The 16,193-nt window shown below is 34.9% G+C and overlaps 1 protein-coding gene across 6 annotated transcripts in view; it reads left to right on the plus strand.

The window, feature by feature from the left end:
• Positions 1–16,193, plus strand: part of HDAC9 (histone deacetylase 9) — a 921,220-nt gene that overhangs the window by 586,324 nt on the left and 318,703 nt on the right. For 4 of the 6 annotated variants that reach the window (XM_011944152.1, XM_011944154.1, XM_011944155.1 and 1 more), the window contains one exon: positions 4,698–7,333. In XM_011944152.1, the coding sequence (XP_011799542.1) occupies positions 4,698–5,012 (315 nt within the window). In that variant the 3' untranslated portion in view covers positions 5,013–7,333. Of the gene's footprint in view, positions 1–4,697; positions 7,334–16,193 lie in introns of those variants that run through there. The other 2 variants (XM_011944150.1, XM_011944151.1) reach the window with 1 other exon arrangement.

Here is a 16,193-nt window from a genome sequence, read left to right on the forward strand (position 1 = left end):
TATTTTACAATCTTAGAGATGACTTGTCTTTTTTAGGCATAAGATTCCTTCTTTAAAAAAATCAGGGTTTTTAAGAATGTTATTAGAAGACTTTCAAGTGCAGCATTTTATATCTGTATGTTTTATACTCAGAAGTTACTGTTTTATGTCAAGAAACATTTCTTTTACAAACCATGAAGGAATTCTGCTCTTGGAAAAATATCATTTCACCGTTTGGTCTTCTTGCCAAGTGATCACAACGTTATTCATTCTGGCTTTTTTCTTCCCCATGTTTCTTTTGGTACATCAGAAGTGTGGATGAAGCCAAAGAAACTGACCGGAACAAATAGAATTGTTCTGTATTGCATGCTGAAAATTGTTATATAAACTGTCATATGCATATCTGCGTCAGTGAGGTTGTAAATACTGACCAGATTTGATTAACAGACTGAACAATGTGATTTCTGGATACTTCAGTGACTTCACAGGTCAGATTTCAGAAGGTCTTCTGTTAAAATGTACATATGCTATGTTCCGTGAAAACTCGGGGGTTTGTTAATATTAGAGATTTTCTTTAACTTGCTAACTATGGGAAATTATATTCTAGTAAATTAACACTCAGTTTGTCTGGTCTTTGGCTGCAATGGTAATAACAGTCTCTTATTTTCAAAAATGCTATGATTTTTGTCTTATTTCCCTTTCTAAAATACTTCACTTTTGCTGCCACCTATTAATATCATGTTTAAATGGCCATTGGGTTTGGCATCATTGCAGTCATTATTGACCTTAACAAGAGATTTTGGTTAAATAATGTGGAGGAAAGCCTAGTTGGCTGGATTCTAAAGAGGATATGAAAAGAGAAATGAAGACAGTGAAGAGCGATAACTCACGGCATTTTATTGTGAAGGGAGGTATGTAATGGTGTGGGTTGGGGAGGAGGTCAAGGAAAGTTTTATTTAAGACGGATGATACTGCTGAAAGAGTACTAGTGAGAGCATTCCAGCAGAGAGGGGATATGTGTGATGGAGGACACAGTGGATAATTGCAGGAGTGGAAGGGATCCAGGGTGTAAGCCAAGGGGTTGACTGAGATAGGAGAGCAGACATTTCATTCATTGCAACAGCAGGAGGGGTGGATGGGATTGCTTAATAAATGTGCTAGTAGCAGCAGGCTGAGTTTCTCTTCTGATGCTTCCATTTTCTCAATGAAATGAGAATCAAACGTATCTGCAGGGAGTGAGGAAAAAGGGGGAATGTTAGAGATTTGAAGGGAGAGGAGGTAGTAAAAGACAGTGAAAGTAAATTAACTAGAATAGTGGAATAGGGTTGCCAGGCAGCACTGAGACTCCATTGAAGGGTGTAGTCATGAATTTGGAGAACACTCAGCATGATCGTAATTTGTTTATTTGTTTCCTAACTCATTCAGCTGCTTGGGTTTGGCAGAGATTTAGTACTGACCAAGGTTAGAAGTCTTATTTGTCCAGTGAATCCCATATTGAAAGGGGCAGGAGCACTGACGGTAATATAAAGGAATGGTTTTCAACGAAGTATGGAACCTCGTCCAGAAAGGAGGGAAGTGAGCAAATGAAGGGGACAATATGTAGTGAGAGTGTGGCTTGGAAAACCCACTGGAATAAGGAAAGGTTTGTGTCAGAATATTCTGAGAAAGAGCCAGAAGAAAGGAATGATGTTTGAAATTGAGATTTAGAGGAATGCAGAGTTACTGATAAAGATCAGGTCTCAGGTAAGGTCATAATGTTGGGGAATGAGGTAGAGTGGAGGACTAGACCATTGGAGGTTGAGAGGTTGAGACACTGAGAGGCCATATTGTGGCCAGGGATTAGGAAGGAGAAGAATCGTAACAGAAGAGTCTTTTTACTTGGTGGGTGATATTTGTGGCTTCGTCTTAGTTATTGAATATTTCCCTGTAATGTCAGACATCCAGAAGCTAGCTAGGGTTCAAAGTCACGGTCCCCCCCACCCCCCAGAAAGCAGGGACTTCTGACATAGTATTTCCTGGATACTGGCTCGCTGGCTAACCTTTCATCCAGCACTTAGTTCCTATTCCACAGCCACACATCCCATAAAGTTCTTCTGCTATCCTCAAGAGGTCCTTATTGGCAGGATCTTTTCACACCTCTCCGGGCATCTACTTGACTCCTTAGTGTCATTGGTCCACTAGCTCTACTGAGCAGGTTCCAAATAACTTTTCAGCTATGCTGTATTAGCAAGAGGGAGAGTTTCTACAGCTCAGTGAGCATTTGTCCAGTCTTCTTACAGTTGGTTTCTCTGATGGGCTCCTGCAGCCTCCTTCACCTGGCTAATATCTTTTCTCAGATAAATCCCTTCTTCCCACAAGCTCCCCTCACCTGCTCTTATTTGTAGTCTGAGGTATGAGTAAGGGTTGCAACACTGACTGATAGTCTCTCTCCCTCTCTCTCTCTCTGAATAATGAGTGGATGTTTGTTACTCAGTGTCCTTATTCCAGCCAAAACTAGGAATTTTTCTTTAATATCTTGCTTGTTTCTATGCTGTTGCATATTCTTTCTTAAACAGCCAATTAAATGGGATCCTACAATTTTGTAGTCAAAATTTAGGACTATTATATTGTCTCTTTTCTCCAGAATCTCAGTAGTATCCAAAGTATTATATATTAAAGATAAGAAGAGCTGATTAGTATTCAGAATTGGGACACAAGTCCTGCAAATAGTTTCCTAAAATATACTTAAAGTCATCTAAACCATGACTAAATGAATGTGTCCTTCTTCTCCTGACTGCCCAGTAACAATGGATGTTAGATGGTAGGCACAAAGGAAATTCATATTCAAATTTCTTCATTGTGATATGAGTTTAGATTGGTATATGTTTTCTTAGCTTGATCATGTCTGACTTACTTTGGTGATATTTAGGCCTTATATGTGGTTTTCCTAAGTTATATTTTATTTCTCTAGATTCTTACTCTTCACCCAAATGTATTATAAATTGTATCATCTACTTTAACATTATCTTTCAGCATTTTCCTCCGATTTGTTCTCAAACTCCACTAGACTTTTGGTGGCTTAGATGCGCTGGTCTCCTTTTCCAATCCAAGGTCCCCACAAACTCTGCCTTCTACCAGAAATGCTCCCCACCCTTATTTCCACCCCTGCTTCCCACCCCTCATACGTGTAACTAACTCCTTTCCATCCTTCATCCTTTGTGTCTAAACCTAAACATAACACTTCCTCAGCTTAACTCCCTTGACAATCCCCATTTCCACTGCTATGCCAAGCGGTATGTGCTCTTATAACACCTTGTGTTTCTTTCTTCAGAGCATTTTATCATACTTGAAAATAGGAGTAAGTATTTGAAGCCTTTCTAAGACATTCACTATAAGCTCCATGAGGGCAGAGCAGTGGCTATTTTTCTAATGCTTAGCATGGTGTCTTGAACATAGTTGGCACTCAGTAAATATTTGTTGAACAAATGAATGAAAATTCCTAATAAATCTACATGCAGTGAAACTAAAGGGCTTTGTTAGTGTTATCAGGGCCATTTGAGGTTGTGTGGACTCCAGGAAAGTCTATAAGCCTAAAGAGGATGAGGTGTCCATCTAAGTCTGAGTACTTAAGTATTCACATTTTAAAACATGTATTTTTTAATTATGTGTGAGTAGGAGGTAAGCATGAATTTGACAAAGAAAAGTCTGCATTCATGTTTGTGGTAGTAGTATTATAAATGTGCTGCTAGTTACAATAATTGGCATTTTGCTTACATAGGTATTGACTTAGCAGAAAACTAACAACTCTTGAAAACACAGTTCAAGGTCTACAGATGATTTAGTCCACAGGGACATTGTGAAATAAAACAAATGGCCATTGTGAGATGAAATAATATTGAGACCTTTTCCCCATTTATTGAGCTTTCATGTTATGGTATTTTGCTATTGTTTAAGTTAGGCATGTTGTCAATTATCTTTTAAAATCATTAAGCAGTTAATTCATTGACTTCTGAAACCCAAGTTCAATCTAATTTATGAAATAAAATGTCTAAATAATGATTTTCAAATTAAAAAATAATTTCCTGATTCTTTTCTAATACTTAATTTCCATTTGAGTCTGTTCATAAAGCATTTTATTATCTTTTAAAAATCTTACACCTTTCTAAAGTTCAGAATATCAAAATGAATATTTCTGTGTCCTCCAAATATATGTAAGAAGGCGCTTTTTCATTTGACCATAGTTTCTCTGTATAGGTACGAGAAAATTAGACAAAGACTCTTAGCATTTGTGTTCTGGCTTTTATAGTGTTTAACATTCGTTGAAAAATGATATTGACAGCATTTTTTATCACCCCCTTTATCTTTTGAGAAAAGCATTATTCCCAGGTTCAACTTTCAAAACTTGTCCTTTTGAAAGTTTCAGAGTTTCCATGGATAGTTTATTTACCTTTTCGTACACCATGTTCTAACTGCATTAAAGAGTGATCCATTAAAAAGAAAAAACAACCCAACACTTAAAGACCTTATTCCCTGCCTACTAGACCCATACAATATGGAATAATGGGACTACTTCAGATTTCGTATTACTGAGGAAACTTGTTGCCTCCAAGTTCATTCTGAAATGCATGTTCAATGATTAGAAATCACAGTGTAAAAGTTATTAGAAATCAAAGTGTAATTTGCTTCTCTGTTACCATCAAGAACTACTGAATTTTGAACCCCTGAACACTCTCTTCTAGCTGCTTTCGAAATCTATTGAACAACTGAAGCAACCAGGCAGTCACCTTGAGGAGGCCGAGGAAGAGCTTCAGGGGGACCAGGCGATGCAGGAAGACAGAGCGCCCTCTAGTGGCAACAGCACTAGGAGCGACAGCAGTGCTTGTGTGGATGACACACTGGGACAAGTTGGGGCTGTGAAGGTCAAGGAGGAACCAGTGGACAGTGATGAAGATGCTCAGATCCAGGAAATGGAATCTGGGGAGCAGGCTGCTTTTATGCAACAGGTAATAGGCAAAGATTTAGCTCCAGGATTTGTAATTAAAGTCATTATCTGAACATGAAATGCATTGCAGTTTTGGTAAATGGATATGATTTCCTATCAGTTTATATTTCTCGATGATTTGAGTTCAGTGTTTAAAGATTCTAACTAATGCAGATATATGTATATATCTATACAGAGGTCTCTCTATATACTGATCTCTATATAGATATCAAGGTTTCACTGAAAATCCACTGGTAAGGAAATACCTGTTACACTAAAATTATGATATATAATATCTGAGCAATTGATAGGCTTTAAATTTATCCCAAAGCCTGCTACACCAGTTACTTCTAAGGAAAACGAATTCACTGTTAGTTTTAGTTTATGTGTTGAGATCAGTGACTGCTGGATAGTCTCCCAGTCTGATCAATGAAGCATTCGATTAGTTTTTGATTTTTTTGCAACATGTAGAATTCAATTTTCACATCACTGTACATAATGTATCATACTATAGTCTTGAACACTGCTAAAGTTAGTCTGCCCCTTCCTTCCTCTCTCTTTTTTTAGTTAAGTAGAAATGTTCTGGTCACCATGCCAGTAGTCCTAGGTTATTGTGTAGGTTGCAATTGAACATATTAGGAATACAGGTGGTTTTAAATATATAGATGCAAACTGCAGCACTACTTTCAATATTAGATTATGTCTCACATAGCACTGCTCATTTTACTTTTATTTTGTGTAATTTGATGACATTGTCTATCAAAAAAGAGCAAATGAAGCAGATGCGAATGTTGGTGAGAAGTAATGTGCAGCATAATGGTCCAATCAGATACAATATTGTATCAATGATTACAAAAAACACAGTAACAGGATGAATATTATCTGATATCAAGTCAAAATCAGTTTGAAAAGAAGAAGGTGTATCATATTTTATATTGTCACTAGAATCTCTTAAGTATAATTCCATAATGTCATGGGCATATACCATAACATTCTGACAAATAACAATTGGAAAAGATAGGTTTAACAAAAGAATTTACTTGTACATAATGCACCTTCAGGAGGACTATGTCCTTTGATGCTATAAAATACAAACAACTTTGAAGGCAACAGAAGACACTGTTTATTCAAGTCAGTTCTTTGTCAGGTTCCTGCTGTTCTCCTACAGAAAAGTGATTCTGTGAGGCTGAACAGGAAATGCCTTGTGGAAACAGGAAGTCAAAGTGATTCATGTACTGAGGAATGTAGGAAAAAAAATCTGAGGATAGTGTTTTACTCTTTCTGTTTTTAAAGGGCACTCTATGAATTGATTTATTGTCTAAGAAAATAACACCACAAGTAGGGAAATTGTTACGGAAGCTTTTCACTGGAACATTTCCTTCATATTCCCTTTTGATATGTTTACCTTGTTTTATAGGTTTACTTTTGTTAAGCTAGTTAAAGGTTCGTTGTATTAAGACCCCTTTAATATGGATAATCCAAATTGACCTAGAATCTTTGTGAGGTTTTTTCTATTAAAATATTTATATTTCTAAATCCGAGGTATTTCAAGGTGTAGTATCCTATTTCAAAGGAGATATAGCAGTTTTGCCAAATGTAGACATTGTTCAACTGTATGTTATTGGCACGTGTTGTTTACATTTTGCTGTGACATTTAAAAATATTTCTTTAAAAATGTTACTGCTAAAGATACATTATCCTTTTTAAAAAAGTCTCCATTCAAATTAAATTAACATAACTAGAAGTTAGAAAGTTTAAAACTTTTCCATATAATGAAAGTCCTTCTGATAATTTGACAAATAGCTATAATAGGAACACTCCCTATCACCAACATATTTTGGTTAGTATATTCCTTCATATTAAAATGACTTTTTGTCAGTTGTTTTGCATTAAAAATATGGCATGCCTAAGATAAAATTGTATATTTTTTCCATCTCATAAATATTCATTTTCTTCAAAGTCTTTTTTCAATCTCATAAAAAAGGGATAGTGCATCTTTTAAAATACATTTTATTTGGGGAGGAACATGTGGCTGAGCAGACTTTTGTATAATATTACTTCAAAGATATGTAATCACAAACAAAAAAAAACTATTTTTTATAATGTCATTTGAGAGAGTTTCATCAGTACAGTTGGTGGACGTTAATTGTTTGAATTTGATAGTCTTTGAATTTAATCAAGAAACTACCTGGAACCAGTGAAAAGGAAAGCTGGACTTAAATAATCTTAGAATTAATTGATAAATGTCTCCTTTAAAATCTACTGTATTTATTATAATTTACACCCTCGAAGGTGATCTCTTGTTTTGTGTTGTAAATATATTGTTTGTATGTTTCCCTTCTTGCCTTCTGTTATAAGTCTCTTCCTTTCTCAAATAAAGTTTTTTTTAAAAGATCCCCTTTCATACACTTGGCTTTGTGTAAACTTGCCGTATTTAATCGAAGTTGAAGCTTGCACACTAGATCTCATATATCAAAATATATTGCCAGTCTTTGTTGAAACAAGAAAATAAAGACATTTTGAGCAGTTACATCTAATACCATTAAAAACAATAAATTCAGCAATAATGACTTTCAACTATTTACATCCAAAATTATCAAATAGCTAACACATGTAAAATTTGCTTCATTTTCCTTTTGCCAGTGTAACCTTTTTCATGATATGTTATCATGTTTGGTATTTAAATTAAAATGTCAACTTCTAAATATAAAACTTTATCTAAATAGTTGTCAGTTCCTAACTTTGCTCAACTTAAAAAATTATTTTTAAAAAGCTTAACACAATCCCTTGAATATAACAAGCACTCAGTAAATATTAAAATGAATAATATTCCAAGCGTTGTAATAATTATGTCTATTACAGTGAGATCTTGAAATACAAGTAGAAAGTGACAGCACATAAATTTAAAGAGAAAATAGTAATTAAATGATCTCCCCTTATATGGTAACAATTATTATAATACCAGTGTGAGGAACAGGAGCCTGATTCAAGTAAAGGCAACTCTGCCATACTCTAAGTCACATCAGTATTGCATTAGAGTGTCAAGAAATCTGGAGCTATAACTATTGACTGTTACAGATGGATTATCATTTTATAGTGCCATAAATTTGAGAATACAATCAGAATTCTGGAAATACCATTATTGCTAATTATAATTTCCTGAAATTTGCCTTTGAACTATAAAATTACAGGACTAACTTGGTACCAGAGATCCTAAAATATGAGTTAGAGAAATCAATTAAAAATGGTTTTATAGTGTATATCTGATTTCTGAAGTGTTATATAGGGTGACTGTTTTAATACAAAGCATCAATCTAGCATTAGAAACCTTTTCTTTAGAAAAAATAGTTATTGCCAAGTCTTGAAATAAAAAATCATTAGATATTTTTTTCTTCTGGCAGTAAAAGTTCACCTTCTCATTGCTGAAGGTGGTTGATGAAGTGTGGACTGCTACTTTTCATAGACCTGAGAAAGAGAGTCTTTTAGAAATTGCTGTATATTGTTGTATGCTCCTTTTTTTTTCAAAGGATGTTGAAAAGGAATTCAGACACTAAACCTTTTGTTGAAACCTAGTACTTAATAGATATATTGTTTTTAATTTGGCATTTCTTTGTGTTTTTTTCAATAATTGAAGCGTACAATTTTGAATCGCTGTAATATGTATAAATTGTGGGTGTATGATTGAAGGTTTACAATGATAAATAATTTGAGGTCTCCAATTGTAACTGATTATATCAGGAACTTGGAGATACAAAAGAATGAGTTTCAGACTATTATTCCCTTTATTATTGATCATTCCTTCATCTCCATTTCAAGAGGAAAATATAGAATGCAGTCAAAGAATTTGGGCAAATACAAAGGATATTGGGAATATAACTTTTCAGTCATGCCAACAACATGTCTATGTAGGCTTAAAAATGTTTATATTCTTGTTGTTACATGTCATTTTATAATAACATCTTTGAGGCTGTAAACTGTGTTTAGGCAATGCAACTTTTGGGGATCATTTTGATTTACAAAAAGATGTTTACTTTTATCTATTATACACACACAGTGTGCAAGCACTTCATATCTGTTAGTTCATTTGGTCCTCATAATAACCTGACGAAGGAGGTATTATTACCATCCCACTGTAGAGATGAGAGCACCGCAACACAGATAAATTAAAGTCAAGGTCACTGATTTAGGAGGTCTAGCTTTAATTTGAACTCACGTACTTTGACACCGGAGTCCCTGTTCTCAACCTTTACCGTTGTGCTGTGTTGGTGCAACAATTCTTTATATCTGCCCGATATGCTTGCTTCTGTCCAATTTATTCAGTTGTTTCTCTATCTCTCCTCATTAGCATTTGCCAAACTGTCTTGAATGAATAATCTTTTTTTAAAATTTTTTTAGTTTTTTTTGAGATGGAGTCTTGCTCAGTCGCCCAGGCTGGAGTGCAGTAGCGCGATCGCAGCTTACTGCAAGCTCCGCCTCCCGGGTTCAAGCCATTCTCCTGCCTCAACCTCCCTAGTAGCTGGGACTACAGGCGCCCACCACCGCGCCCAGCTAATTTTGTGTGTGCGTTTTTAGTAGAGACGGGGTTTCACCGTGTTAGCCAGGATGGTCTGGATCTCCTGACCTCGTGATCCGCCCGCCTCAGCCTCCCAAAGTGCTGGGATTACAGGCTTGAGCCACCGCGCCCAACCGAATCAATAATGTGTTTTTAATAGCTTCTATATGAGATTAGTGATTAGAGCTCTTTTTTTTTTTTTCTAATTCTAGTGAGGATTAGGGTTAGATGAGGGTTCTAATCCTGCACACATTTTGTTCAACCATTTTTAATCATGAAAATGTGTGGACTTCTTTTTTCTCACCATAGACAGTCCTAGGAGGGAGTGAAACAGAGGGGCCACACTTGGTTAACTTTTAGGGGGAAGGAGAAAGGATTTTAGCAGATTCAGAGCTCTCCTTTACTTCTTACCTTCATTCCCCAGCCAGTGCAAAGAAAGTCCAATTTCTAAACCATCAGGACGCTGCCTTTTACAGACTTTTAAACCTATCAAGGACGCACCTGATAATAATTTTGACTTCAGTAGTCTGTATAAAACGTTGTGGAAGGGAAAAATAGAGACAGTTGTCACGTTCTAGACCTCCGAAGTGGTATTCCAGTGGAAAGATGCATGACAAGCCTCTTGAGGGAAACAGGTTCTGACCACACCTGTAGAGGTTCTGATTCTGTTGTTCTGACTGGGAGCCCAGTCATCTACCTTTGCAAGCCCTTTGAAGAGTCTGATTCAGAAATAATGTTTTGGAGATGGCCAGGTGCCCTAACCACCTTCTGAAATCTGGCCTGATTTTTAATAGCTTTTACCTAAGATCCTCGGATTCTCTGATTCATAGTTTTCAAAATATCCTGTCTCCTGTTTTTGTATATTGTTCTAGGCTTCTTCTGCATTTTAACTCAAGTATAGGCGATTCTCACTATATTTACTGGAATTACTTCAATAAGTTTTTGAATATTCATGGTGCTGTGTAGCTGTCACTAGTATCTAATTCCAAAACACTTCCATTAATCCCAACTCAAAAAAAAATCTTGTACCAACTAAGCAGTCACTCCAACCCCACGCTCCTTCTTGCCCCTGACGACCACTAAGCTGCTTTGTATCTCTGTGGATTTGCCTACTGTGGATATTTCATATAAATAAAGTCATGCATTATGTGGCCTGTTGTGCCTGGCTTCTTTCCTTATGCAGAAGATTTTCAAGGTTCATCCATAGCATCAGTACTTCATTCCTTCTTATGGCTGAGTAATATTCCCTTGTATGGCTATACAACATTTTGCTTATTCATTCATCAGTTGAACACACAGTTTTCACTTTTTTTGTCTATTATGAGTATTGCTGCTGTCGTCATTCATGTACAAGGCTTTTGTGAGAAGATGTATTTTCATTTCTTCTGGGTATATATCTAGGAGTGAAATTTCTGGGTCATATGGTAACTGTTTAACTTTTTGAGGAACTGTCAAACTGTTTTCCACATAGCTGAACTATTTTAATTTTCTGCTACAATGTTCCAGTTCCTCCCAATCTTCTCCGTTTGTTATTTTCCCTGCTTTATTGATGATAGCCATCCTAGTGGGTATGCAGTACTATCATTGTTGCTTTGATTTCTGTTTCATTAATGACTAATGATGTTGAGCATCTTTTTATTTGCTTATCGGCCATTTCTGTAACTTCTTAGGAGCAGCATCTATTCAAGTCCTTTGCCCATTTTCTAGTTGACTTGCTTATCTTTTTGTTGTTGAGTTGTAAGTGCTTTCAGATATATTTTCAGTAGTAGACCTTTATCAGGTATGTAAGTTGCAAATATTTTCTCCTATTCTGTCAGTTTTCTTTTCATTTTCTTAAGTGTTCTTTGATGAACAAAAGTTCATCAAATTGGACTTTGCTGAAGTCCAGTTTATCTATTTTTCCTTTTGCTACTTGTGCTCTTGGTATCATATTTTAAAACCTGTAACCTAATCCAAGGTTATAAAGATTTACACTTAGGTTGCCTTCTTAGAGTTTCATTAATATAAATTTAGCCCTTAATATTAGGTCTTTGATCCATTTTGTATCATACACATTGTTTTTCAAATAATATTCTTCCATGCATTTAAGTTATTTTTAAAGAGATATGAACTTCATGATTATTGGACTTTATTTTCTAATACATTATCTTCATTTTCCTTATTTCTACTAGTTGATGCAAAAGTAATTGCAGTTTTTGCGATTAAGATCCTACCCTAGTCACTCACTTTTACTAATTACAGTTGGATTTTATGTTGAAGCCAGGTATGGAAGCATGTCTGTAGACCTAGATATCTGAGAGGTTAGGGCAGGAGGATTGTTGAGCCCAGGAGTTTGAGGCTGCACTGAGCTATGATCGTGCCACTGTGCTCTAGCCTGAGTGACAAAACAAGAGCATGTCTTTAAAAAAATTATGTGGAAATAATGTTCATGTCTTCGCTTTGATCTTCATGCCTCTGTTGACAGAATTTCTGGAGAAAGAACCCTAGTTTTGCTCTGTCCCAACTAGTAGCCACATGTACCTATTGAACATTTAAAATGCGGCTGGCAAGAATTGAGGTACAGCCTAAGTAGAAAATGCACACCAGATTTCAAAGATATGGTACAAAAAGTATACTACTATTTCATTAAGGATGATGTCTGTTGATTACATATCAAAATAATATTTAAAATATATATTAAGTCATATAACATCATTAAAATTAATCTTACCTGTTTTACTTTTTAAATGTGACTATTCAAAAAGAGTATATATGGCTTGCATTTGTGACTCACATATTTTTATTTGTATTTATGTTTCTGCTTTAGATCATCTTCACCTCATTTTGTATTTTGTTAATTGATAGATCTCATCACATCAATTTGAAAATCGATGGACTCTAAAACTTGAACAAATGAATATTTACTCCTGCCAGTATCATTCTGTTGCTCTTAATTAATATAGAGGCATAAAATGTTAGTGTTAGCAGAGATCTGAGCCATCTTAATGGTTTAAGGGTTTAAAGATTCTTTAAAGGTTTACCTTAAAGACAACTCAGAGTCTACCAAGTGTTTTATTACCAATATCAGTTTTAAGAATTCACTTATGGCTCCATTCTCATCTCAAAGTTAGTAAATTCATCCATAATATATGCTGGTTTTTCCTGCTTTTCTTTGTTGTTGTTGTTGTTGTTGATGATGAGACCACCATTTAGACAGTGGGATAGATGATCATGTAGTCATCTTTGATTATCTTCATTCCTTTATCTCCTATGGGCAGTTGGTCCTCCTGTTTCTGATTTCAGATCATCATATTTCTTCACTTCCCCTTTGGCTTTGCTTTCTCTAGCTACTAGTGAACAGGAAAACAAAGCCATGCTTCTCTCATTGCAATAGCCCCCTTTTATATCAGTGTGATATTTTTACGAATTCAGTTAACTTACTGTAAAATACCAATACCATTTTCCCATTTTCTGTGGTACAACCTACAGTAATTTCTTTCTAATATTTCACTTACATGGTATCATAGAGCTACAGTCCTCATAATTCAACCGTTATACTCTGACCAGGCCCTCACTTCTCCCATATGCCATCTGTGATTTCTCTAGCCCTTCTGAACGCACCAACTTGAAATCAGTTCCATAGTTTCCCATGTAATCCTTCTTTAATCATTATCTGTGTGGCATTATATCTTTTTGCTTTTTGAGGTCAGGGAAAATGTACTCTATTGTGTTCACCATTGTTCCTAGAGCCACTCAGGGAACCTATGAAATGCTCGGCTGAACTTTATTTTAATGGTTTTTGTTTTACGTTGTTCTTAGTCAGATGTAAATGGCTAAAGGCCATTTTCTTCCATACTATGATTTTATTCTCACTGTTGTTTTCTATGTGAAATGTGGAGTCGTTTTTTACTTGATGGACTATTTCTTGTCCTCAGTGTCCTCCTTAGTAATATATTTTTTAAACTGAATTTAGTAAAAATAGCTACTATGTTTTAATTTTCAGATAATGGTAAATGATGGAAATTTTTTTCTTGATGAATTTATTATTTAACAGTACTCACACCTTATTAATTTTTATAATTTATATTTATATATGAATTGACGATGACTTCTAATATCTAACATACACTTTTAGATAAAAATACAATATATAGATTAATTTGAATGACCTCTTTATAGTATTAATTTTTCTATTTCCACGTATTCTATAGATAGTTTTTTAAAGTGAGGGCTTGGAAAGAAGACAAAATAATTCATATTAATCTTTCTTAGAGAGTCAGTCTCCTCCTTATGCATATTTAAAGAAAACTTACTGAGTGTGGAAATCGATGTGTTGTTTTGACTAGGTATGCATCAAACCCTATGTATGCATCAAAAACAGTGGCATTTTGCATTGTCTTTGAGATCTATGCATGAAACTGCCTCATAAGTGTAACCACCTAGTGGTTGTACAGTAATATTGATTTTATAGTTAGTCTGCAGGAGTTGCAACTCCAACTTCCCCACCTACTAGCAACTCCATGTGAAGTAAATTACCGAATTCTGCCAAATCTCTGTTTACTTGTTTGTTAAGTGTGGTCAGGAATTCTAAATTTTTCTGTTGAGGGGTTGTGAGCTTTAAATGTGTGAACATGTTTAAATAGTGTAATGAGTACTAGCATAATGGGTACACAGTAAAAATTAGCTATTGTTATGAATAGTAACATTAATATATCTTGGAACTTTAGTAACTTTGTTCTCCTTGGTAGGAGCTGACTTTACACTCAATTTCAGTCTTTAATAGTGAATAATTTTCTCTTCTGTAAATAAAAAAAAAAAACAAAACTCTAGAACAGTGCTTCCCACCTTTTTCATGTCCTAGCACACATAAAAAATGGCAATATGTATACGGCCCAGGTTACTGCAGGAGGCTGCTCAGCCTCTCCTCCCTGCCCCAAGAGTTGAGAACCGTCTAGGGTTGATTCAGCTGCAGCCCTTTCATGACTTACAGGAAGTCCTCAGGTTCAAATGTTCTTTGGGAGACCCTGTGAGTACATTACTCCTCTTCTTCCTCTCCACTGCTTTTTCGTCTGTCTCTTCTTACCTCCCGTAAAAAGAATCCTGGATTTTTTTTCACCAAATTTCAACTAATGATTCACCAATTTTAAAACAACTCTAGGTATGAATGATTAACATGATCATTGTTCCGAAGGATGTATTAAGAATATGTATTGATCACAGAGTATCTTTGGATAAGCTATGTCTGTGCACAGGTCTCCTCTAACTTTAATTCCCATCCTATTATCAGCACCAAAGCCATCAATCAGAAAGCAAAACTCAGAAAACTGGCATTGCCTAGTAGCCCACAGGGGGTTCTCTTGTCATATTTGCATTGGACTCTGTCTTTCTTTTTTTTTATTTTTATTTTTAAAGCCAGTCAAATTTAGCAGTGCGGGGTTGTATATGGACTCTGTCTTTCTTTGGAATCAGCATGAAATAAAGAATGCTAAGATTTTTCTGTCTCTGCTTTTTAACAAATGTTCTGGGAAACTTCCCCTCTCCACCACCTCCTATCTCTAGTTAGGTAAATGCTCAAAGAACTTAGAATGGGAAATCTTGCAATGATTTCTTGATCTTAAGTAATTCGACTGGATAATTTTGCATAGCTACTTGTCCTCTGTCTATTACTTTCATTTAACATGGTGAAGAATAAGTCTACTTTACACTGTATTTTAAGCATCTTAGATATATTTTGGTCATGAAGATGGTGCTATCAAATCCTTTTTTAAAAAAACTTATACTTTATGAATTATAGCACATTTAATGTTTTTCTACAGCAAATTATAAATTATTTGACTTTTGCTTAATTATTTGAATTATCTGACAAACTCATAAAAATATACAACTTGGTTCCTTTATTTTATATTTTCTTTATTGCATACAAATCTTAAAATCGATATATTTTATGTCTTTATATGTTTACAGTGGTCAGTTGTATTTCATTATGACGTTTTTCTGGATATGGAAGCAGATAATATTTTTTTCCTTACAAAGGGGCTCTCTCAGGGATTAAAAAAAATTCTAATTTTTAATGTCCTGAGGTTTTTGGCATGCTGTTTAAATTAAAATTTTAAAATGTTATTTTTACTTTTGTTTACATACAACTTCCCAAATCTTAGTGATTTTTAATCTATTTTTTGAACTATAATATCCATACAAACTCCACTTGATATATATAGAGACAGAGAGTCTAATAAACTTTGAGAATTGTATGTGCCACTATCTAGATAGAGAATATTTATATCATTCCAGAGAATTCCCTCCTGCCCTCTTTATACTCAGGCTCACATCCTCACTCTCCTCCCAGCCCCAGTCAACCATTGATCTGTTATTCCGACATTATACATTAGTTTTTATTTTTCTAGAAGTGCATTTAGGTGAATCATATAAAAAAGAGTCTGTGATATTTTCAGTCTGAATTTTTTTTCAATCAGAAAATGCTTCTGAGATCTATCCATGTATGTACCAGTGATATGGTCCTATTTATTGCTGAATAATTAGCCACTGTACAGATATGCCACAATTTGTTTATGTATTTGCCTATTGATGGAAATGTAGGTTATTTTCAGGTGTGAGTAATTATGAATGAAACTACCATGAATATCTTATATAAGTTTCTGTAGAAATTTTTTGTATTTTGTTTGAGTAATTACTTAGAAGTGAAAATGAGTTGTACATTATAGG

The sequence above is a fragment of the Colobus angolensis genome, unplaced genomic scaffold, assembly GCF_000951035.1.
Source record: "Colobus angolensis palliatus isolate OR3802 unplaced genomic scaffold, Cang.pa_1.0 Scaffold229, whole genome shotgun sequence".
In the NCBI taxonomy this organism is placed as follows: Eukaryota; Metazoa; Chordata; class Mammalia; order Primates; family Cercopithecidae; genus Colobus; species Colobus angolensis.